Below are 22,815 nucleotides of genomic sequence, written 5' to 3'. Positions count from 1 at the left end.
AATTGATATTAATAATTATTTTAAAAAATATTGTTATTATTTTTTATTAATATGTTTGTGTGTTGCTTGTTTTTTAATCCTTTTGTTTGAACATTGGCTTTGACAATGTTAAAAAAAAAAACTTGATGCTAATTAAATTTATTTTGAACTTAATTTATTTCAGCTTTCAGCTTAGTCTGACTTAAATTGACTGTAATATTAAAATCACTGATTAACATGAATTATTTATCAGATTTGTATTTAAATTTTTACTGGTAACCGTTTTAACTGGTCTCTATTTTGACCCTCTGGTGCCCCCGTAGTATCCATAAATGACTATCAGTTCAATAAAATCTTTATTTTTCTCACCCTGGTGTTTTAAACTGCAAAAAAGCTAAAATTATCAAGTGATTTTGTCTTATTTTGATTAAAAATTATATATTTTACTCAATCTGAGCCACATTCAACTGATCAGTCCAGGAAAATGTCTTGTTTTAAGTTTTTTAAAGACAAAATGAGCTCTGAATTTATGTAACAAGTTGAAAAATCTGCCGATGGAACAAATCAAAAATTTCTTGACACTAGAAAAATGTCTTAATACAAGAAGCTTTCCTCTTCTTCCACTGGCAGAGTTTTCAGAGCTCATTGTGTCTCTAAATAAGTTGAAATCAGACATTTTTCTGGACTGGTCAGGTAAACGTGGCTCAGATTGAGTCTGAAAAACATTTTTACTGAAAATAAAACAAAAACACTTGATAAGATTTCAGTTTTTGCAGTGAACAAACCCTGATTTCAGCCTCTGACTGAGACATTTGGTTTTAGCTTCTGTCTCTTTAAGGCGCCTGCTTCACATACCCCCTTCACTCTGATTGGCCAGCAGAACTTTACGTCTGTTTTTGAGCTTAACGAGCGTCGTGTCGTTTGCTTCGTGAAGTTAAGACGGACACAGCGAGGTGATGATGCATGAAACCTTTTTTTAATGAATCATATAAAATCCTTGGATCCACAGCGTGAGTCAGACCTTCAGCCCAGCGTGGAGCAGAGTCAGTCTTACCTTGGCCATAGTTTCCTTGTTTCGCGCTACAACCACCTCAGAGACGATCACATGATGCTCCTCTCTGTTTGTTTCCTGACTGCTGCAGCTTCTCGTTTGGTTTCCTGTTTTTATTTCTTCCCCGTTTCATTTCCTTTCTTCATGTTTTTTCTCGAGGCTTCGATGGTAATCACTCCAAACGCTCTGAAACGTCTTCTGTCTTCAGGAAACATCGTCGAATGAGGAGAAACTGGATCGAGCTCCTTCTTCAGCGTCCACTTACCTCGTTGGTCCTCGGTTTGGAAAGGTCAGAGGTTAAAGATGGTGGAGCAGATTTAATGGTTAACTTCCTCCAAACAGCTCCTCTGTCCCTGGTTTCCTCCGTCCAGAGCTCCTCTTCAGAAACTCCTTGAAAACAAAGCTACCTCCTGCTCTCAGCCGTCCCTCCTGGCGCCTCCTCCGGGGTCTTACCTTCTGAGATCTCGTTGTTCTCCAGGGTGACGCTGCCGCCCGGCGCCGTCTGCGGCTGAACGATCTCCACGCCTGATCTCTGAGCTGCAGGAGACACAGTTTGAGGAGAGGCTTTAGTCACAGATCACACCAGGAGAGGAGGAACTGAGGAGCAGAGAGGAGCAGAGAGGAGCAGAAACACACTGAAACCAGAGGAAACCAGAGTCTCAGCTTTAACCTGACAGCTGGAAAACACCTTCAGACCTCGTTAGCTTTGATAAAATCAGCTCAGAGGGATTTAATTCAGCTCCAGCTGAGAGATTTACAATCAGCTCTTTTCACAAACCTCCTCCTGGACAGTTCAGGAAAATTTGAGGAGCGCTCTAAAATCTGAGGAGGAGACAAGTTAATGATCTGATCTAGAAACTCTGGATCTACCGTGGCAGACTCAGGTCATTAAAGTCGCTGTTGGACGCCATGAAGAAAAAAAACTAAGCTCAGACAGGAAGTCCGTAAAAAAAAAAAAAATGAATTCATGAAATCTGAGATCAAATTGAGGTTTAACGTCTCACTTTTAGTAAAAATATCTGACTCAATATGAGCAACACAGACTCACAAGTCCAGAGAAATAACTGATATTTAAATATTAAAACACTGAAATAATTTTTAAAAATCTAAAAACTGGAAGAATTCATTATTTCCTCGTTTAATTCATTTTATTCTTATTTTAAGAAATTTTAAAAAAGACAATGTTTCACCCTTTAAAGCAAGACAAGTATCTTTTTACTCTTTTGGTAATAATAACAATAATAATATAATAAAATGATTATAATAAATAATTAAAATTTATGATAAAGTTATTATTATTATTATTATTATTATTGTCATCATTATTTTAATTATTATTATTAATAATAATAATAATTATCATCATCATCATCATAATAATAATAATAATAATAATATTTAATAATAATAATAATAATAATAATAATAATAATAATAACAAATTATATTTATAAAGCACTTTTTATCTTAGGATGTCAAAGTGCTACAACTTCATAAAAACAAAAAATAAGAAATCTGAAAAATATAAAAAGATAGGCTATAAGGGGAAATTAAAACAAATTAAAAACAGCTAAAAACAAACAATCTTAAAAGCATCTGAGTTGGCTAAAAGCTTTCCTAAAAAAACAAAAAACAAATCAAAAATAATATCTTGAAATCAGACATTTGTCTGGACTTGTCAGGTAAATGTGTCTCAGTTTAAGTCTATTTCTACTTCAAATAAAACATAAACACTTGATTATTTTTCAGGTTTTACAGAAAAAACAATAAAAACTGTTTTTTTTCTGTCCCTCTGTATAAACACATTAAATTGATTTTTTTTAAAAACAGGTCAAAATGATATTTCTGCAGATAAATCCTGATTTTTCAGTCATTGGTCACGCCAATTTTGTTGTTATTGACACAAAAACTGATATCGAGTGTGTTTCATCTTAGTTTTAGTAAAAAAAAAATAGCTCTGTTAGAATTAACAGATTTTAAGAGATAAAACTGACGCCTGAAATATTTTTAAAGAGTAAAATGTGCGAATAGAGTGAAAGATAAACTTTAATTAGTTTTTTTTTAAGATTTTTTTTTATTCAACAAGAAACAAAACGAGTTTGTCTTCCTGACCCTCCAGACAGATTTCTTTAGAGCTGTTGATGTTTTTCAGAGAGCTGATCCTGAGCTGACTGATCACAGCTTCACATGATGTTAAACTCAAAAAGAGACCCTGCTGCTGCTCCTCCTCCTCCTCCTCCTCCTCCTCCTCCTCCTGCTCCCCCTCCTCCTCCTCCTCCAGCTGGAGGTCGTCTGCAGACTGTTTCTCCCTCAGAGTTTTTCTGACGCTGCAGTTTTAACAAACCACAGAGAGTAAACAGCGAGGATGACTGCGGTGGTAGAAATGTCAAACATCTTTATCTGCGCTCAGATTTACGTCTGTCTGCGTGCACGGCGTGGACTGCGTGGACGCCGTGGCGTGCTGAACCAACAGGAAGTCGTCTCTGGAGCTGACTCCGCCCCTTTTGAGAGCTGACTCAGACTAAATGTGGTAACCATGTTCATCTTAAGGAGAACCAGCTGATGGCGAAACTTTCTGTCAACAGACGCAGACGTGAACTTCCTGAGGGTGAAACAGATCATGGATCCTACAGAGAGAAACACGACGTCTAACCTCCATCAGGCTACGGCAAGCCAGAGGTCTCAGGATTGACTCTCAGTGTCCACAGACTTTCAAAATAAAACAGGACATGTCCAAACCATAGTATGGCCCGTTAGTCGGAAAATCACAAGGCCCATGAGTCAGAACCAAGAGAAGCGGATTTTCTGACAAACAGACCTCATGATTTTCTGACCGATGGGCCTTTTGAGTTTTTGTTTTACTTCTTGGCTTTTAGGCTAACAGACCTTCTGATTATCTGACTAACAGGCCTTCTGATTATCTGACTAACAGGCCTTCTGATTATCTGACTAACAGGCCTTCTGATTATCTGACTAAGGGGCCTTCTGATTATCTGACTAAGGGGCCTTCTGATTATCTGACTTACAGGCCTTCTGATTATCTGACTAAGGGGCCTTCTGATTATCTGACTAAGGGGCCTTCTGATTATCTGACTAACAGACCTTCTGATTATCTGACTAAGGGGCCTTCTGATTATCTGACTAAGGGGCCTTCTGATTATCTGACTTACAGGCCTTCTGATTATCTGACTAAGGGGCCTTCTGATTATCTGACTTACAGGCCTTCTGATTATCTGACTAAGGGGCCTTCTGATTATCTGACTAAGGGGCCTTCTGATTATCTGACTAACAGACCTTCTGATTATCTGACTAAGGGGCCTTCTGATTATCTGACTAAGGGGCCTTCTGATTATCTGACTTACAGGCCTTCTGATTATCTGACTAAGGGGCCTTCTGATTATCTGACTAACAGGCCTTCTGATTATCTGACTAAGGGGCCTTCTGATTATCTGACTTACAGGCCTTCTGATTATCTGACTAAGGGGCCTCCTGATTATCTGACTAAGGGGCCTTCTGATTATCTGACTAACAGACCTTCTGATTATCTGACTAAGGGGCCTTCTGATTATCTGACTAAGGGGCCTTCTGATTATCTGACTAAGGGGCCTTCTGATTATCTGACTAAGGGGCCTTCTGATTATCTGACTTACAGGCCTTCTGATTATCTGACTAAGGGGCCTTCTGATTATCTGACTAAGGGGCCTTCTGATTATCTGACTAACAGGCCTTCTGATTATCTGACTAACAGGCCTTCTGATTATCTGACTAAGGGGCCTTCTGATTATCTGACTAACAGGTCTTCTGATTATCTGACTACGGGGCCTTCTGATTATCTGACTAACAGACCTTCTGATTATCTGACTAACAGGCCTTCTGATAATCTGACTAACAGGCCTTCTGATTATCTGACTAACAGGCCTTCTGATAATCTGACTAACAGGCCTTCTGATTATCTGACTAACAGGCCTTCTGATTCCTTTCTTTATGTGAAGCCAAACAGTTCAAAGCTCCCCCTGCTGGCCGGCAGTGGTACAGATCGTAAATGTAACCAAATATAAAATCAATCAGAGGTCAGTTTTCTGAAGAAAAAAAAAAAGGGTGTGACATCATCATCAGACGGACAGGTGAGCTCTTACCTTCGTGTTTGGCCTGCAGAGGTTTGCTCTCCTTCCCCCCGCTGACGGCCGTGATCTTAAAGTCGTATTCTTTAGACGGGTCGAAGTCGCTGACGACCAGCTTAGCCTCCTGTTTGGAGAGCTGCACCTCCTTCTGCTGCCCACCTGAGACAGAGAGAGGAGGAGCAGAGTCAGACGGAGAGAGGAGGAACAGAGGAGGAACAGAGTCAGAGGGAGAGAGGAGGGAGAGAGGAGGAGCAGAGTCAGACGGAGAGAGGAGGGAGAGAGTCAGAGGGAGAGAGGAGGAACAGAGTCAGAGGGAGAGAGGAGGAACAGAGTCAGAGGGAGAGAGGAGGAACAGAGTCAGAGGGAGAGAGGAGGAACAGAGTCAGAGGGAGAGAGGAGGAACAGAGTCAGAGGGAGACGCTGAAGGGGAGAAACAGGCCGTGATGTTTGTGTCTTTAACCTGGTCGCTCCACGCTAACACGCCACGTGTTCAGACCGAGCTGATAAATCCTGAGTTTCTGAACCGACGCTGAGCTGAGTGTAACGTCAGAGCAGATAATCTTCCTGTTGGTGGTTATTCTCCAGCTGCAGGTGGATCTGTTGACTCCCTTTGTGCCGTGAAGAGCGTCTGACTCAGCACCAACAAACCGAACACACTCCAGGAGCTGAGTCACCGTCAGCTTCAGCTCAAACCAACGAAACACAGAGAGAGCAGGAGAGGAGCTCAGTGTGACGCTCTCCACATCAGGACGCCTCAAACCCACTCAGTTCAGCCCTGAGGGGGGCGCCATGACACAAAAACCTTCATCCTCCATACCAACAAACACCTGACATCCAGACGTCTGAACACCGCAGCAGAGGGTTACACCAGGGACACATTTGTTTTTCTTTTGATTAATATCTGATTAGTCAAGATTTCAACTTTGATCTCAGATTTTTAATTTTCTTTCACAGCATTCGGCTTTTTCCTGAAACTCTGACAAATAAACAAGAAGTCAATCTTTTTTCCAAATTATTTTATTGATTTATTTTTTTTGTTTGTTTGTTTTTATTTTTGGACTTTTTCCTGAAATCCACCCTTTTTAGATTTCTGAAAGTAAAAACAGATTTTTTGTGAATTTTTATCTTGACCTCAAAGTTCTGAAGTTGCTGAAATTCTGTTTTTTTTATATATATATATCTTTGAATAAAAAAAATCAGATAATAATTCTTTTCTTGAAAATTATGATTTTACAGTTTACTTCTGTCAGAAAATAAGGATCTTTACTCCTCTTAATAAAAATATTTGATAAGATTCTGAATTTTTTATTTTTTATTCTAATGTAAATAATAAATGTCTGCTTTCTTTTCAATGACTTTTAATAGTATTGTGTTTTGTTCCTTGTTTTTTAGGGGAAAAAGCAAGAAAAATTCCTTTTTTTCTCTGATTATGACATTTTCTCTGAACCGTTGGGTTTGGGGTTTCTGAATTCTTATTGATTTATTTTTAAATTGCAAGAATTGAGTCGAAGAAAATCAGAATTATGACTTTTATTCTCAGAAATTTAAATTCTGTTAACCCTGTGAAAATTCTGTCTTTTTCAAAATTCTTTTTTTTTTTTCTTTTTTTTTTTTAATGGACTTTTTCTTGGGAAATTCAAAATCTGTCAGTACTTTTTTATTTATTTATTTTGATATCAATTATATTATTATAATTATTATCATTATTCTTTTTTGTAATTATTATTATTATTATTATTATTATTATTATTATTATTTATTTATTTATTTATTTATTTATTTATTTATTTATTTATTTTTTATGATTCAAACTTTACTCTCAAAAGTTCTGGTTCATGTCAAAAAATCCTGAGCTTGTATCCGTAAATCTAAGCTTTTTCCCCAGATTTCTGAGAATGAACTCAGAGTCAAACTTTTGACTTTGTGTCATGTTTTCATGTGGATTCTGATCTCATTTAATCTCCAAGTGAAAAGTTAAATAAGGATTCTCCAGCTTCTTTGTCAAATCATCAGACGCTGAGTGGCTGCAGCTAACGATCATTTTTGATGTTAACTGATCCATGGATTATTTTTGGTTTAGTGGATTCATCAGGATTTCTGGTGGACTGTTTTGGATCTCTGTTTTGGTGTCTGCGTGTTGCCGTAGCTGCTGTCAAAGGAGAGTTTGTCTTCACTCAATTCGCTCTTTAACACGTTTCACTCATTTGTTTTTCCAGAAAATCTCAAACACTGGAAGCAACACTGCCCCCTACACTTCCTGTAGTGAACTGCAGAGACAGTTATCAGCTGGAGTTTGATTTGATCAAAAACATAAATACGACACGTCACAGCTTTGATCCAGATCTCCACACACCAGCTCCAGAAACACACAGACACACAAGTTCAGCCTGGTGTCCTGGTTCTGGTTCTGGTTCTGGTTTCTCTTTCAAACCAACACAAAGAGTCTGATCGCCCGTCTCTCTGAGTGATGACGTCTGGTGATGATCAGTGAGGACGTGTCAGGACTCCTCAGACTGATGGACCGTCTCAAATCCACCACAGCAGACTCTGATTACTCCTGTTAGAGCTACACACACACACACACACACACACACACACACACACACACACACACACACACACACACACACACACACACACACACACACACACACACACACACACACACACACCGTCCTGTGTTTCAAACAGCCTCTAACCTCCTCCAAAGATATGAAAACACTGACACAGCGCTGAGATACCATCAGCATCAGGAGGCCCCGGGCTCCTCCAGCGAGGAGGCGCAGAGTTTATTAACGCCCCAGGAGGAGCAGAGGGAGGCACACTCTGTCAGAGGGGAACACCAGGAGAGGGGATGAAGGAGGTGTGATTACAGAAGATCAGAGCTGTCAGTCAGAGGAGGAGGAACGGTGGAGTCAGAGAGGAGACGCAGGATTCAAGAGAGGAGACGCAGGACGTCAGAGAGGAGAAGCAGGACGTCAGAGAGGAGACGCAGGACGTCAGAGAGGAGAAGCAGGACGTCAGAGAGGAGACGGACGCTCTGGAGCTGATGGAGTCAGAAATCATCGTCCTCCGTCTTCACTGAGGAGCTGACGGCACAAACCGACGCCTCATCCAACGATTTACACTGAAAAGATTCAGAATACAGTTCCTCTAAAGGTTCCTGGTTCCTCTGAAGGTTCCTGGTTCCTCTGAAGGTTCCTGGTTCCTGGAGAAGGTTCCTGGTTCCTCTGAAGGTTCCTGGTTCCTCTGAAGGTTCCTGGTTCCTCTGAAGGTTCCTGGTTCCTGGAGAAGGTTCCTGGTTCCTCTAAAGGTTCCTGCTGTAGCAAGGCGTCTGAAGCTGATGTTTCCTGGTTTCTGACGCTGGTGGGAAGCCGGCTGAACATGTCTCTCCTCTGCAGGGTGTGTGAGCTCCTGGATCGACCGTCAGAAGAAGGAAAAGGAGACTCCAGCAGAGATAAATAAAAGTCTCCTCTGTTAATCGACCCTCCCTGCGCTCTGCTGCTGCTTTAAACTTCATTACTCTCACGCTGATAGCAGCGGCAGCAGCATCAGCGGCGGCGGCGAGCAGCGGCCTGCAGGGAGGAGGGGACGATGGTGATCCTGCTCCCACTTTTTAAATCAGTTTGTCCTGAAAACAGAGAAGCACCCGGAGGCGGCGCGGCGCTCAGAGAGCTGCGTGGACACGTCCTGGAAATGAGGCCGAGCAGCTTCAGCGTAAATGTCAAAGCAATTTTAATTTCTGAGAGAAAAATGAAGGAGCAGAGGATTTACTGAGACTGAGAGGCTGCAGAGACGCTCACAGCGTCTGACAGGACGACCACAGAGACAGGAAGTGAGACAGGAAGTGAGGTGTCAGCGCTGAACGTTGGACACTTTGAGCATTTTCTGCCCTCAGACTAATTTCTGTTAAATTCAAAATTAACCTCAGAATTCTGAGATTAAATAGAAAATTAAATCTTTTTCTTCTTGCTTTTAAAAAATTTTTTTTTTTAACCTTTTTTGATTTTTTAAATTTTTTTTTATTTATTTATTTATTTTTTTTAAGTTTTGAATTTTTTTTAGTTTTCATGATTTCATTTTTAATTTTTCTTTGAATAATTGACTTTAATTTCCAAGTCTTATTTTTTGAAGGGAGACTTTAAGATTGTTGTCTTAGCTTTGTAAGAAAAATAAAGAAAAAAAAGAAAGAAAAAAATAAGAAAAACTTCTTTTTTCTTATATTTTTGCGGGCTCAGAATTTTAACCTTCTCAAGTTTTGTGGGTGAAATCAAGTTTTTATTATTATTTTTTTTCAGTCTTAATGAAAAAATTAGAATGGTAAATTCATTAGAAATATTTAAATAAAACAAAGAGCACGACTTCACATCCAAACAGTGACCCCTCCATATATTAAATTTCTTATTCTTTGAAAATATAGTTTTTTAAATTTTTAAACTCTGACCTTTCTGTAATAATCCTGCAATAATACCAATATTCTGTTAAAAAAAAATCCAATAATAATAATTCAGACATTTTATATTTTTAGGGGCACAAATTCTAATGTAAAGTTTTTTATTCTGTTTTTTTTTTTTCATCAAATTTCAAATCAAATCATCAAATAATTTTGTTTTTCACTTCAGATTTTTTTTAAAATAAGAATGATCATATCGTAGTATTTCAAGAAAGTCTGATAGTGAAGTTCTGATTCTTTGTAAATATTATTTTCTCACAGATGTTCCTGAACCCAGCACACAGACGCTCTCTGGATGTTAAAAGTCGTGCCTCCTCCTCCTGTTTCCTTCTTTCCTTCATCATTCCTGTGTCCTTCCCTCCCTCCTTCCCTTCTTCCCTCCCTCCCCACCTCTAATCTAAAGCTCAGAGGTCGCCCTTGGACGATGATGATGATGATGATGATGATGATGATGGTGATGATGATGATGTGCAGTCAGTACGGAGCAAATACAGAGGGTGAAACCTGAATTTTTTTAACTCCGATGGGGTCAAAGCCTTCAGTCAGTCTGGTAAAACAGAAGTCCAGGAAAGAGACGACATCGCAGCTGAAGCCCAAACACTCAGAGCTCCCCCTGCTGGTCGGCTGCAGTATCAACCATAAACCCCGCCTCCTCTTTGGAGAAATTTAGTTCTTCTTTAAAACTGTTTTAATCACTGTCCAGGGAGGAGAAACTCCCAGAGAGCGCCCCCTGCTGGGCCTGAGCTGTAACTACAATCCCTCCCTGTCCAAACCTTCGAGCTTCAACCAGAGAACGAGACGGTTTTCACCGGAGCACACGCAGCTGCAGCTTTTAACAAACACAAAGCAGCTAAAAACAAACGCTGCTCCAGCAGAGACGCGTGGATCCATCAGGTTAACGTCATCATCAGCTGATGTTTGTCAGTCTGAGGTGAGCTGCTGAGACACGATGCTCTTTGTAAATTAAAACCACACATTAATAACACAGAGTGATAATAACACAGGGATAATAACAACAGCCCGTCTGTGCCTGACGTCCTCGACAGTAAAAGCGTCTGCAGAGCACCTGTTTCCTCCCAGAGACATAAAAGACTTGGCCTCAGCTCTGGGCCTAATCACAGCCTCATGACGAATCAAAGATCCGTTTCCTCGTATAACACGGCGCACGCCTCGCTTTACGACCTCGACCAGAGGGTGACGTAAACTTCACGTCTGAAGGTGAGAGACTCAAAACAAACAGAGATCAGCTGACTCCTGGAGCTGAGCTCAGGTGATGCAACAACACGTCTGCTCTGAGTTTACCTTTACCTTCACAGGAGCCGTTTGTCCTCAGCTCACCTGGATTAAAGTCATCCAGGAGCCACAAAATCTACTTTATCTTCACAATAAAGACTTTAGCATGGATAAACATCTACAATAGAATACTAACCTAAACAAGAAGATTTGTTAAATGATAAAATTTGTTTGAAATATATCTGCAACAATTTCAAAAAATTTTATAATTTACAAAAATTTTGGAAATTTAAAAATGAACAAATATGTTGCAAAACACTTTAATTTAAAAGTCTGGAAATACTTAATTAAAAAAAATAATTCATAAAGTTAGAATTCAGAATTTTGTTTAAAATTTATAAATTTCAAAAATTTTTAAAAAATTTCAAAAAAGTAAAAAAAAATGAAATTGGCACAATAAAAAAAGAAAATATAAAAAATTTTGGAAATTTAAAAATGAACAAAAATTTTGCAAAACACTTTAATTTATAAGTCTGAAAATACTTAAAAATTTGCACAAATGTAAAAAAAAAAATCAGAAATTGTTAAAATTTTAAAAATGTCAAAAATTTGAAAAAAAATGTAAAAAATAAATTTCACACAAAAAAGAAATATTTAAATTTACAAAATAGTAAAAAAAATAATTTTAAGACGTCTACAATATTTTTTTAAATTGAAATTCTCAAAGTTTTCAAATTTATTAAATTAAATATTCAGTATTGATTTGAATCAAATATTAAATTCAGAGTTTTGTCAAGATTTTTAAAATTAAAAAAAAAAAAGAAAAAATGTGAAAGAAAATGTAAAAAAAAGAATTTCACACCACAAAAGAAATATCAAAATTTACAAAATTTAAGAATTAGAAAAAAAGGAAATTTTAGAAATCTTCAAAAAGTTGTTTTTGTTTAATTTTAAAAATTTGCTTATTTATTTGAAAGAATATTTGAATTTGATAACATATTTTATTACAATCCCCCCCTCCCTCAGGTGAGTGTTACCTGGCTGTGTGGTGTAGAGGACCTTGTAGCCGTCAAACGCTCCTTTGGGCTCCTTCCAGGACACGTGCAGCTTCGTTGGGCTCAGGACTTTAGAGCGAAACCTCCGCGGGGACGAAACTGTGAAAGAGACGAAGACACAGCTTTACAGGAAACTACACGCTGTAAAACATGATGTATTCAAGAGAGGAAGAAACAACGACGCAGCCCTGACATGCACCATCCACACCTCCATCATCATCATCATCATCATCATCATCAGAAACACAGAGTCAAACCAGACGACACCGAGAGTTTGATCCATAACAGAGAGAAGTTCAACCATCAGTCGCTCAGACGGTCAGGAGTTCATCGGGACAAGAAACAAACTCATCAGGGATAAAATCTGCGTTTCACACTAAATCTCATCTTCTCAAAACGGTTATATTTATGTTTTCCTTTTGGGTGTTATCACTTGTGTCAGTGTCATTTTATTTTTACTATTTTCACAAACAGACTGAAACTAATTCCTCTTCATGTAAAACTACATGGGAATAAATCTGATTGTGATTTTATAAAAATCCTGTTTTAACTTGTATTCCTCAGGTTTCTCTCTCGGGTCTTTACGTCCAGAAGCTGCTGTTAAAGTATTTAAAGAAGAAAACTCCAACTTCATGTTTTGATTTAGAAACTCCATGAATCCAAAATAAACTCAGGTCTAAAAATATCTGCTCTCCTCTTTTTTAACAAATGTGTTGAACTTTTTAACTCTGGATTTATAAATAACTCCTGAGATGGTCTCTCACTGACTGTAAACAGGGACGGTCTCTGCTCCTCGTCCTCTGATAAACTCTGACTGAGGCCCAGCGGGATGAACTCCTCTCAGGGTTACGCATCGAGGCCGTGTCACTGCGTCCGCCTGAGGTTTGGAAACAGGAGACAGGAAACAGGCGAGCCGTTCTCATGCACGCACCAGGAAAAGTTACAGAGATCAACCTCCACAGGTTTGACAGTAAAAAGAAAAGTCACATCCTCATTATCCTTCATCATCATCATCCTCATTATCCTCATTATCCTCATTATCCTCATCCTCAAAATACATATCCTCAACTACCTCATCTTCATCTTCCTTATTTTTCTCATCCATTATCCTCATCATCCTCAACTTTCTAATCTTCATCACTCTCATCCTCAATATCCTCATCTTCTTTATCCTCATCTTCCTCATCCTCAAATTCCATATCCTCAACTTCCGCATCTTCATCTCCTTTATCCTCATCTTCCTTATCTTTTTCAGCCATTATCCTCATCATCCTCATCCTCAACTTTCTAATCTTCATCGCACTCATCCTCAGTATCCTCATCCTCATCTTCCTAATCTGCATCTTCCTCGATCCTATTATCCTCATTCCAATCCCCCTCATCTGCATCTTCCTCATCTTGCTCATCCTCCTCATCCTTATCCTTATTATCCTCATCCTCATCTTCCTCATCCTTATTACCCTCATCTTCTCAATCTTCCTCAGCCTCATTATATTATCCTCACATTCCTCATCTTCCTCATCCTCATTATCCTCATCTACCTTATCTTTTTCATCATTATCCGCATCATCCCCATCCTCAACTTTCTCATTTTCATCACCTTCATCCTCAATATCCTCATCCTCATCTTCCTCATCCTCTTCATTATCTTCATCCTCGTCTTCCTAATCTGCATCTTCCTCATCCTCATTATCCTCATCTTCTCAATCTTCCTCAGCCTCATTATCATTATCCTCACGTTCCTCATCCTCATCCTCATCTTCAACTTCTTCATCGTCATTATCCTAAGCCTCAATTTCCTCATCATCCTCATCATCATTTTCCTCATCTTGCTCAGTCTCATTATCATCTTCCTCATCATCCTCATTAACCTCATTTTCCTTAGTCTCTTTCTCATCTTTCGCATCCTCCACTCCTTCATCCTCATTTTTCTTATCTTCCTCTTTTTTCTGATCCTCCTCATCCTTCTTCGCCTCATCCTCGTCTTCCTTGTCCTTCTTATCTTCCTTATCATTGATGTCTTTATCATTCTCATGCTCCTCATCTTCCTCATCCTCATTATCCTCATCTTCCTCATTCTTCTCATGTTTATTATCCTTTTTTAATCATCTTCCCCATCATAATTATCCTCCTCATCCTCATCTTACGCATCATCCACTTCCTCACTTCATTCTCCTTATCCTCATCTTCATAATCTTCCTCATCCCCATTATCCCCATCACCCTGATCCTCATTGCCCTCATAATCCTCATTATTGTGCTGGTGTCTGGTCATCTATGTTTTCCACCGCTAGCAGCATCAAAGCGACGCCCTCATCCTGATTGGTTGTTTTTCAGCCACCTGGAGGCCGAGCCCCCCCCATTCATCCCTCTCTCTGTCCTTTCCCTGTTTCAACATCCCTCTCATCCTGATCTCATTTTCTCTTTCCTCTTTCTCTCTGAGACGAGGATGAAGAGGAGGAGGAAGAGGAAGAGGAGTGGATGTGACTTTATTTTCACTGAGAGGAAGAACAAAGGGCAGCGGAGGGAAGGCGCTGGAATAGATTCTGTTTACTATTCCTCTCCTGTCCCGAGCAGGAGCTCTGAGATGTACGACACACACACACACACACACACACACACACACACACACACACACACACACACACACACACACACACACCGAGTGTGATCACACAGGATCCAAACACACTTTACAACAGCCTTGTCTCGTGTGTAAACCCTCAGGAACGTGGAAAGAAACCGTTTCCCCTGAACACTGAGCTCGAACACGCCGCCGCCGCTGCTGCTGCTGCTGCTGCTGCTGCTGCTGCTGCTGCTGCTGCTGCGTTTCCCGTTAGACGGCGGTTCAAACACTGGACCAAGGCCATTGTAAAGCACCGGGATGCCAAAAAACACACGTCCAGGGTCAACAACCACAAACCCCCTCATCTTCACACCCACAGCCCAATCCCAGAGACTAAATATGGATGCTGCGCGGCGCGGTGCTGCGCGTCCCGCCGCCTGAGTTCACTCCAAAAATAAAACCAGAGGAGCCCACGGCCCGCAGATAAAATATGAAACACAAACTCCTTCCTGTGTTTGTGTCCTCATTACAGGATGAGCCATCTGCTGCCGAGACGTCTTTAAATACCTACGCCGTGACTGACGCCCGCCAGGAGAGAGCGCCGGGAGAGCGCCGAGGCTCTGCGGGCTTAAAGGGATGGTTCACCCAAAACACAGCGTGACGACAGCGGGGCGAGGAGGAGGAGTCCTGAAGGTGAGGATTGGGATCCGACCTCCCTAACGTAACGAGATCATTCCTCTGGATCTGGACCAGGGAAGTCGCCCCCTGCTGGCCAGGAGAGCAGACGTTTCACCTCTAAGCTGTTGAACGTGTTGAATAATAAGATCTTGGCGTTGCAAAGCTAACTCCTCAACCTGCACGTCAAACCTAAATCTGCACATTTGGAGCGTCGACCTTAAATTTCCGAGCGTGTTGACGATGCACAAACTTTCTGCATTTCCTCGTCACGCTTCCTGCAGACGCTCGTCGCCCCCTCGCTGTGACGCAGGTTTTGCGCCGTGTTTTGGATGAACCACCTCCTCGTGCTCCTCGTGCTCCTGCAGGAGGACACGTCACGTAGGTATCCAAAGACCCGGGATGGGCACAGGAAGGTCGACCAGCGACAGGCGTGCAGCGGCGCGTTCAGCAGCAGGCAGAGATCTCACAGACAGGCAGACAGGAGGAAAACTGTAACATCTCACCAACCTGGGGACGGGAGCAAAGGCTGCTGGGATTTCACCGCTCTGCCTCGGAAACAAAGGAGACGCTCGAATCCCAAATGACGGCAGGAGCTGATTTCGCACCTCGCCGTTTGAAGCGGTGGCGTGTTGGTTTTCTGTCGCGTGGCGCATGAATTAAACATGTTTGTGTGTTTCCCAGAGCATCGTTCAAAGAGAAGCAGCCGAGGCCTTCGCAGCTTCACACACACACTCACACACACACACACACTCACACACACACACACACACACTCACACACTCAGAGGACGGCGTCTTCTCTGCGAGGTCGTTTCCTCACAGAGTTTGAGCATCTTAAATTTCAGCGTGAGCGGAGGGATCATCTGTGAAACACGCCGTCAGTGAACGTTTCTGAGAGCGTCCAGAGCCAAACCAACGCCAGATTCACCGTTAAATACTGGACTCTGATTGGTCAACCAACCTGACGCCATGTGACGGCGTTTTATTGCTGAAGAAGAGCCAGAAACTGAGCCTTTAAGGGTCTGGAGTATAAATATAATAAAACAGTAAAAGCTGTGATGTGTCAGAATCACCAGGTGACATCACAGGAGTGGGCGGGGCTTAGCGACAGGTAACTTTATAACAACGTGAAACCAAACCAATGACTCAGCGTATCTCCTGTTTCAGTTTCGCTCTCTCTGCGGCGTGTCGTGACGAGTGACACCTGCTGCGTTGTGTTGCTAACGTTGTGCTAAGCTAGCTTAGCATCTAAAAACTGAACACACAAATAAAAGTTCATCACTCTTTCACAGAGATTCACACATTCACCATGTTGCACATCTCCACATGGACCAAAAACCAGAGAGAAAACATAGCACTAGCTTGGTGCTAACGTATATGGGAAATTCTACTCATATGCTAGTGGTTAGCATACATCAGTATAAGTTTGATTTTAAAACAGAACTTTCATCACAGAAACATATCAAACAGGAAAGTGTTTTCAGACAGTTGCTGCAGGCTAATGGCTAACTGCAGCATAACTACGGCAAGTTGCAGGTTCCAAACAACTTAATTGATTTTTTTTTTTTCGTTTTTGTTTCTGAAAGTTGGTCTCTGCTGTGACGTTAAACAAACACTAAAAGACAAATTTATCATAAAACAGTCAAACGTTCTGCCTGTGAGTCACGTCTTTGTGGTTTTGAGCGTTAAGGGAACAAAATGTTTATTTCATGTTTTATAATTTAATGTTAATCAGAGGATTGATCCATTATCAGATTGTTTTTGCCAAATATCAGACTTTCACACCTCTCTTTGCTCCCCGTCTGTGCAGGGCTTACGAGAAAAAAACGGATTAGGATAGGTAAAAATAAAAAAGTGAAAAGACTCTCAGACTTGAAGGGTGCGACCCCTAGAGGTCACTGAGAGATATGACAGTAATGCACAGAGTTCTGCAAACAAACAACATCTCATTTAAGCCCTGGCTCAGTCCAAACTACATTCACCACCTTCACTGCAGGAAACAGGAAGCTGCATGAGCTGAACCAATGTTTGACGCTAAAGTTTGGATAAATTCTGCAGAAACTGGAGCTTTTTGTGTGGTTTAACGTCTGAAGGAGTGTTTTCAGGGTCAGAGTCGTAGGTGGGGCCTTAAATGTGCAGAAAACTTAAAGAAACATGAATCTAATAACTTCACGCTAAGAGCAGCAGGTCGACGTGTCGGCTCAGTGAAAAGAAAACTCCTCATGTTGATAAAACCATCTCTGAGTCACCGTTTGGTGTCTCCTCCGTCATGTCTCTGGGAAAAACCTCTCAGGGACTCCGTCTGCATCAGACCCGGGTCTCCAGAACCCGACCCAGAAACACTTTGTCTGAAACCATTCACACATTCCTCCTGCAGATCTGCTGGACTCTCTCTGACCTTTGACCTCTCTGTGGGGCTGTAGATCACTGAGCCGAGAGGTAAACACAAACATAAAGAAGCTTTAGGATGAATCTGTGCGTCTCTCCTCTCCTCTCCGTCTCCTCTAACAAAGAGGAGCAGCTCCTCCCTGACCATAACTCCTCCCTCCTCCGGGGTCACTGGCGTAGCCCGGGCTGGCTCTCTAAGGCCTCCTCTCAGAGGAATGCTGAGCTAACGCTCGCTCCACCGCGCTGCAGCCAAGAAGCAGACGCTGTCGTCATGGAGGAGACTTATTCAGACCTTAACTCCTCGGGAAGGAGGTGCAGACGGACTGCTGAACAGGTCCAGGAGATCCCTCTGCGCCTCCATGGAAACCGATCCAGATCCACCTGCTGCTCTTCGTGCTGGAGCTGAACTGGTTCAAACACAGGACCATGGACGTGTTAAAGACCAGGAGGCCGATCAAACGCCGTCTGATTTCACGTGAACCACAACCGACAGCATCACCGGAGACACAACAAGGTTTTTAAACCTAAATCAACTCTCTCAACGCTCTGATTGGCTGAAAGCTGGACCGTCTATGACAAGGGTTTTCAACCTGTGGCCCTTTGACTCCTTTACAGCGACTCCTTATAGCTTTATAAAATATCATTGAAATAAAGAATACTTATTTTTCGGACAGAGGGTATTGATGATCAAAGACACTGATACTAAATAAAATCATGTGTTAACATTTAGTGGAACTGAATATGCATCACAGCAAATTTTTCTGAACTTTTTACAATTTTTTTGGCAATATTTTTTCATTTTAGAAAATAATCAATATTTTAAGATTTTGCATATTTTTTAAAATTTTTTACAGTTTTTGAAAGTACATTATTTTTTTTGCAAAATTTCAAAAAAATTTGACATTCCAAATTTTTTGGAATTTTTGTACATTTTTTTTAAATTCATTTCTTGAAAAATGTGGCAATTTTTTTGAAAGTACAATTTTCTTTTGCACATTTTCAAAAAAAATTGACATTTCAAATTTTTGGGAATTTTTGCACATATTTTTAAATTCATATCTTGAAAAATGTGGTCAATTTTTTGAAAGTACGATTTTATTTTAAAATTTTTCAAAAACTTTTGGCATTCCAATTTTGTTGAATTTTTGTACATTTTTTTAAATTCATTTCTTGAAAAATGTGGCATTTTTTTTGAAAAATCAATTTTATTTTGCACACTTTCAAAAAATTTTTGAATTTTTGTACATTTTTTTAATTCATTTCTTGAAAAATGTGGCAAATTTTGGAAATTTTAAATTCTTTTGAAAAATTTGGTAAATTATTCAAGTGTCTTGAATTTTGTAAAGTTTTTGACATTACAAATTTTCTATTTTTTAAAAATACTTGCAAATTTATCAAAAATTAAAAAAAAAAAAAAAAGAGATCACGAGCACTTTTATATACACAAAAAAACTACTCATTTAGAAAATTATTATTCACTACATTTTTACTAAGTTTTGAATTTTTTTTTACTTTTTTTGTCTTTATTGTAAAGATAAAGTAGATTTTGTGTCTCCTGAATGACTTTAATTCAGGTGAGCTGAGGAAAAACGGCTCGTATGAAAGTAAAAGGTTGCAGACCCCTGATCTTCATGATGACATGTTTTAACAAGCTTTTTCCAGGGTCACATGACCTCTGTCAGAAACCAGCGTTTAACTGATCAACGTACGATCCCTCGTCTTTGGTCCATGGTCAGGAGAAACTTCACCGACCTCCGTCTCTGACAGAGGAGACGCCTCTGTCTGTTAACGAGCTGATGGAGGAGGTCAGGTGATCGTTTCTCCAAACTGAGCTAATCAGGGCGACAACACGCAGCGACGAGGAGCTACGACAGAGAGGGAGGAGGAGGAGGAGCTTCATGAGAGAGGAGTCTGAGTCTGAGAGTTGGTCGTCAGGTGAAAAGTGAAAGAGGTTTTAATCAAAGTGATAACAGAGGAGGTTTAATGAGGCTGCTCCCTGAGAGACGCACACTCGTAGGTAAACACACATTTAGAGGAGCAACGGAGAAAAGGAGGAACTTCAAAGTAAGAGGAGACGTCTCTGAGCAAACTGCACATCAAGAAAATATAAATTTAACTCCTTCAATCCCACAATGCTCAGGGGCGCTGAGCAGAAAACGCTCAGCGTGACGTTTAAAGAGGAGGTACTCTTTATCACATGAGAGTCTCCCAGTGAAAGCTTGGAGGGCGGGACCTCAAACACCAAGGTCTGCCCATAGCTCCGCCCCTTACAGGCCACAGGGTTTTTCTTAAAGAGACAGAGGCTGAAGTAAGGGTTTATACAACAGCTGAGAGAGAAAGACAGAGATTTCATTGAGCTACGGGGGCACCAGAGGGACAGAATTAAGACCAAAATCAGCACCACACCCCCTCTTTAAGTATCTTTCCGTCATGTTTTAGCACCATAACGTAAAAATCAACCCAACATCTCTCCAGCATCAACTTCTAAACACTGAGGAAACCATGCTGAGCCTGAAACCTCCTCTGATAGCTGTAGGAAGTAGTCCCAGGACAGCTTCATGCTTTATCAGAAAGTCCAAACTGCTCAGGAAGACCTGTAGGTAGAAACCCCCAGAAAGACCAGACATGCGTCCTCTCTGCAGGTCACAGCAAACCCTGCAAAGCGCCGCGATGGGAAGCTGGAAAACCCAAGCCATGCGTCCTCACTGGGAGTCAGAGCAAACTCTGCTTCATGCTGAAAGAAAGTGAAACTACAGCCCAACAAACGAGCAGGAAACCAGGTCCAGATCCACGAGGGACCACCAGAGAAAGACCTGCAGAGCTGGATCAGAGCTATGGCAGCAAACTGTTAAAGACTGAAGCTTGAAAGGAGAGAAACCCTCTGAAATCTGAGCTAAGAGCAGGAAGTGTTTCAGTCTGAACTCAGGACACCAAAATCCAGGTCTGGAGAAACCAGGTCTGGGTCTGGGGAAACCAGGTCTGGGGGGTCATGAAGGTCTTTGGTTCCTCATAAAGTCTGTAATAGTCTCCTTCAGAGTTATCCATGTTTCAGGACAGTCTGAGCAAGTTCAGCGTCAACATTCATGAAACGTTAGTGAGCACATGTTAGTGTCCCTGCAATACCCCTCCAGACCACTAGGGGGCAGTGTGGTTTCTACACTCGTCAGATCAGATTCTGCTTAAGAAATCACAGCGACTCTGACTGGACTCGTCGTTAATTGTGCAGCTGTAACAACGATGGAGAAAAGGAATCTCTATGATGCGAAAGCAGGAAGTAAGAAAGAGCCAAGCTGACCAATCACAGGGCTCGCAGTCTGCGTCGTTTCAAAGCGCCGTTACGTTCTGCAGGAGGTGCACGTCATGCTGCATGCACGCGCTGCAGCCAGGAATAACTCGAGCTACAGAGATTAATTAACGATGATCTAGCACTCATTCAGCACACTTTAGCGCCCCCATGAGGAGGCCGGATCAGGGACCTCAGGGACCTGCAGCCCTGAGGAGACCCTCCTGAAGCTGACAGGGTCTCCCTCTGGGTGTTTTCTGAAAGTCCAGCTGCGCAGTAAACCCCTGCCTGACCTCGTTGACCCCCTTTGGCCCCTGAGAGGAACCGGACTGGAGGAGGTACTTACCTTGGCCCCGCGCCGGCTGAGGGACCTGAGAGACCAAGACCAAGCCCAGCAGGCAGAGGCTCAGTCTGACCGAGGTCTGCATCCTGGCAGCAGCAGAAAGGGGGACAGCACACACCTGATGAGAGAGGAGAGAGGAGGAGAGGAGGAGAGAGGAGGAGAGAGGAGAGAGGAGGAGAGGAGGAGAGAGGAGGAGAGAGGAGGAGAGAGGAGGATAGAGGAGAGAGGAGGATAGAGGAGAGAGGAGGAGAGAGGAGAGAGGAGGAGAGAGGAGGTTCAGGTGTTGTCTCAGGTCAAACAAACTCTGCTTGTTTCTGCTCCTAAAGGAAGAAGTTTTTCCCTCGTTAGACGCAGAAATCTGTGGGTGTTCGTTAACAGCTGATTAAAACATGTTTGTTTCTGTCCAGTAGGATTTTTTTTTTTAATTTAAGTCCTTCATGTTAGTCTTTGTTTATCAGCTCAGGTGGAAAAAGTTGAGATGTCAGATGTCAGCGTACAGTTGGTCGGTCTTTATTTACACATTTTACGGCTAACGCTGAAAAACGCAGAGCAACAAGTTCACGCTGTAAAACACAAAACATCAAAGAGGAGACATTTTTACTTCAAATGAAAAACAAGAAGAGCTCAAACTGTGGTGACGAGCTCCTCTCAGGACAGTGAACGCTGCCGTCTTCACAGAGACGCTGTGGCGGTTTGGGGCGGGGGAAAATCGTTGTGTTGTTGAATCAGGATTTTTTGTTTAATGATTTCAAATCGTGATTTTTCTTTTTTTGTTTAAAAACTTTTTTGTTAAAATCTAATTTTTTTTTCACGAGGTCCTGCCTGAGAGTGAGGATCGCCTGTAGAATTTGAAAGTCGCTGTTTCCCGTTATGCTAGCACAGGGGTGGCCAAGCTGCGGCTCGCTAGCCACATGCGGCTCTTTGATCAATTCATTAAAAAAAAATATATTGTTATGAGTAGTGGTGTGCCAATCAATCTAAAATATTGATATTGATATTGATGCTTGGGTGATAAGGTTAATAGTTAAGTTTCAGTTTCTTTTCTCTACATCGCTAATGTGCTCGTAGCTATCTAAACTGATCGAACTTTATGTCTCCTGCAGTAAAAACAGAAATGTTGGCTTGAAAATTTGATGTCATTTCGTTTATGTGTGAGAGGAAGTGCGTTTTTGATGTGGCTCTTTGTCTCTGACTGGTTGGCCGCCCCTGTGCTAGCTGAAGACGACTCCGCATCATCATCTTTAGCCTGGAAAACCTGGAAGTCCTGAGTCCTTCATTTTAGTTTTTGATCTTAAAGGTCCCATATTCTGCAGAAATCACTTTATGAAGTCTTTTAGTGAAATGTGTGGGTCTTTGTCTTTCCTCCCAGCCCACAAAATGTGATATTTAATGACCAAACCTGTTCTTAGTAGAGCTTGTTAATGTAAAATCCTGACCTAAAACCAGCTGTTTGGATTTTGGGGGATTTGCCGACATCAGTGATTCCCTTTTTGGACCAATCAGGAGCAAGTGTGACCTGATTGGTCCACCGGAGGAGAATGCCAATGTTGAAGAGCCATCACTGCTCTGTTTTTGGCTGTAAACAGCCACATAGCTCCATGCTCAAGCTTCCCATCTCAGAAGAAGACAGACTAAGTGTAAGCGCATTACCAACCATCCTCCAACAA

The 22,815-nt window shown here is 41.4% G+C and overlaps 1 protein-coding gene across 3 annotated transcripts in view; it reads right to left on the bottom strand.

The window, feature by feature from the left end:
• col14a1b (collagen, type XIV, alpha 1b) overlaps positions 1 to 22,815 on the bottom strand; it is a 130,118-nt gene that overhangs the window by 105,790 nt on the left and 1,513 nt on the right. For 2 of the 3 annotated variants that reach the window (XM_074686661.1, XM_074686662.1), the window contains exons 2-5: positions 21,152 to 21,266; positions 11,875 to 11,991; positions 5,167 to 5,310; positions 1,484 to 1,567 (exon numbers count right to left, since the gene is read on the bottom strand). In XM_074686661.1, the coding sequence (XP_074542762.1) occupies positions 1,484 to 1,567; positions 5,167 to 5,310; positions 11,875 to 11,991; positions 21,152 to 21,233 (427 nt within the window). In that variant the 5' untranslated portion in view covers positions 21,234 to 21,266. The remainder of the gene's footprint in view (positions 1 to 1,483; positions 1,568 to 5,166; positions 5,311 to 11,874; positions 11,992 to 21,151; positions 21,267 to 22,815) is intronic. The other variant, XM_074686663.1, reaches the window with a different exon arrangement.

Source organism: Halichoeres trimaculatus, unplaced genomic scaffold (assembly GCF_033239565.1).
Source record: "Halichoeres trimaculatus isolate MK-OKI-2021-1 unplaced genomic scaffold, fHalTri1.1 fHalTri1_scaffold_14, whole genome shotgun sequence".
Classification (NCBI taxonomy): domain Eukaryota; kingdom Metazoa; phylum Chordata; class Actinopteri; order Labriformes; family Labridae; genus Halichoeres; species Halichoeres trimaculatus.
Note: the sequence above shows the minus strand (reverse complement) of the source record. Positions and strands in the feature narration are given on the sequence as shown.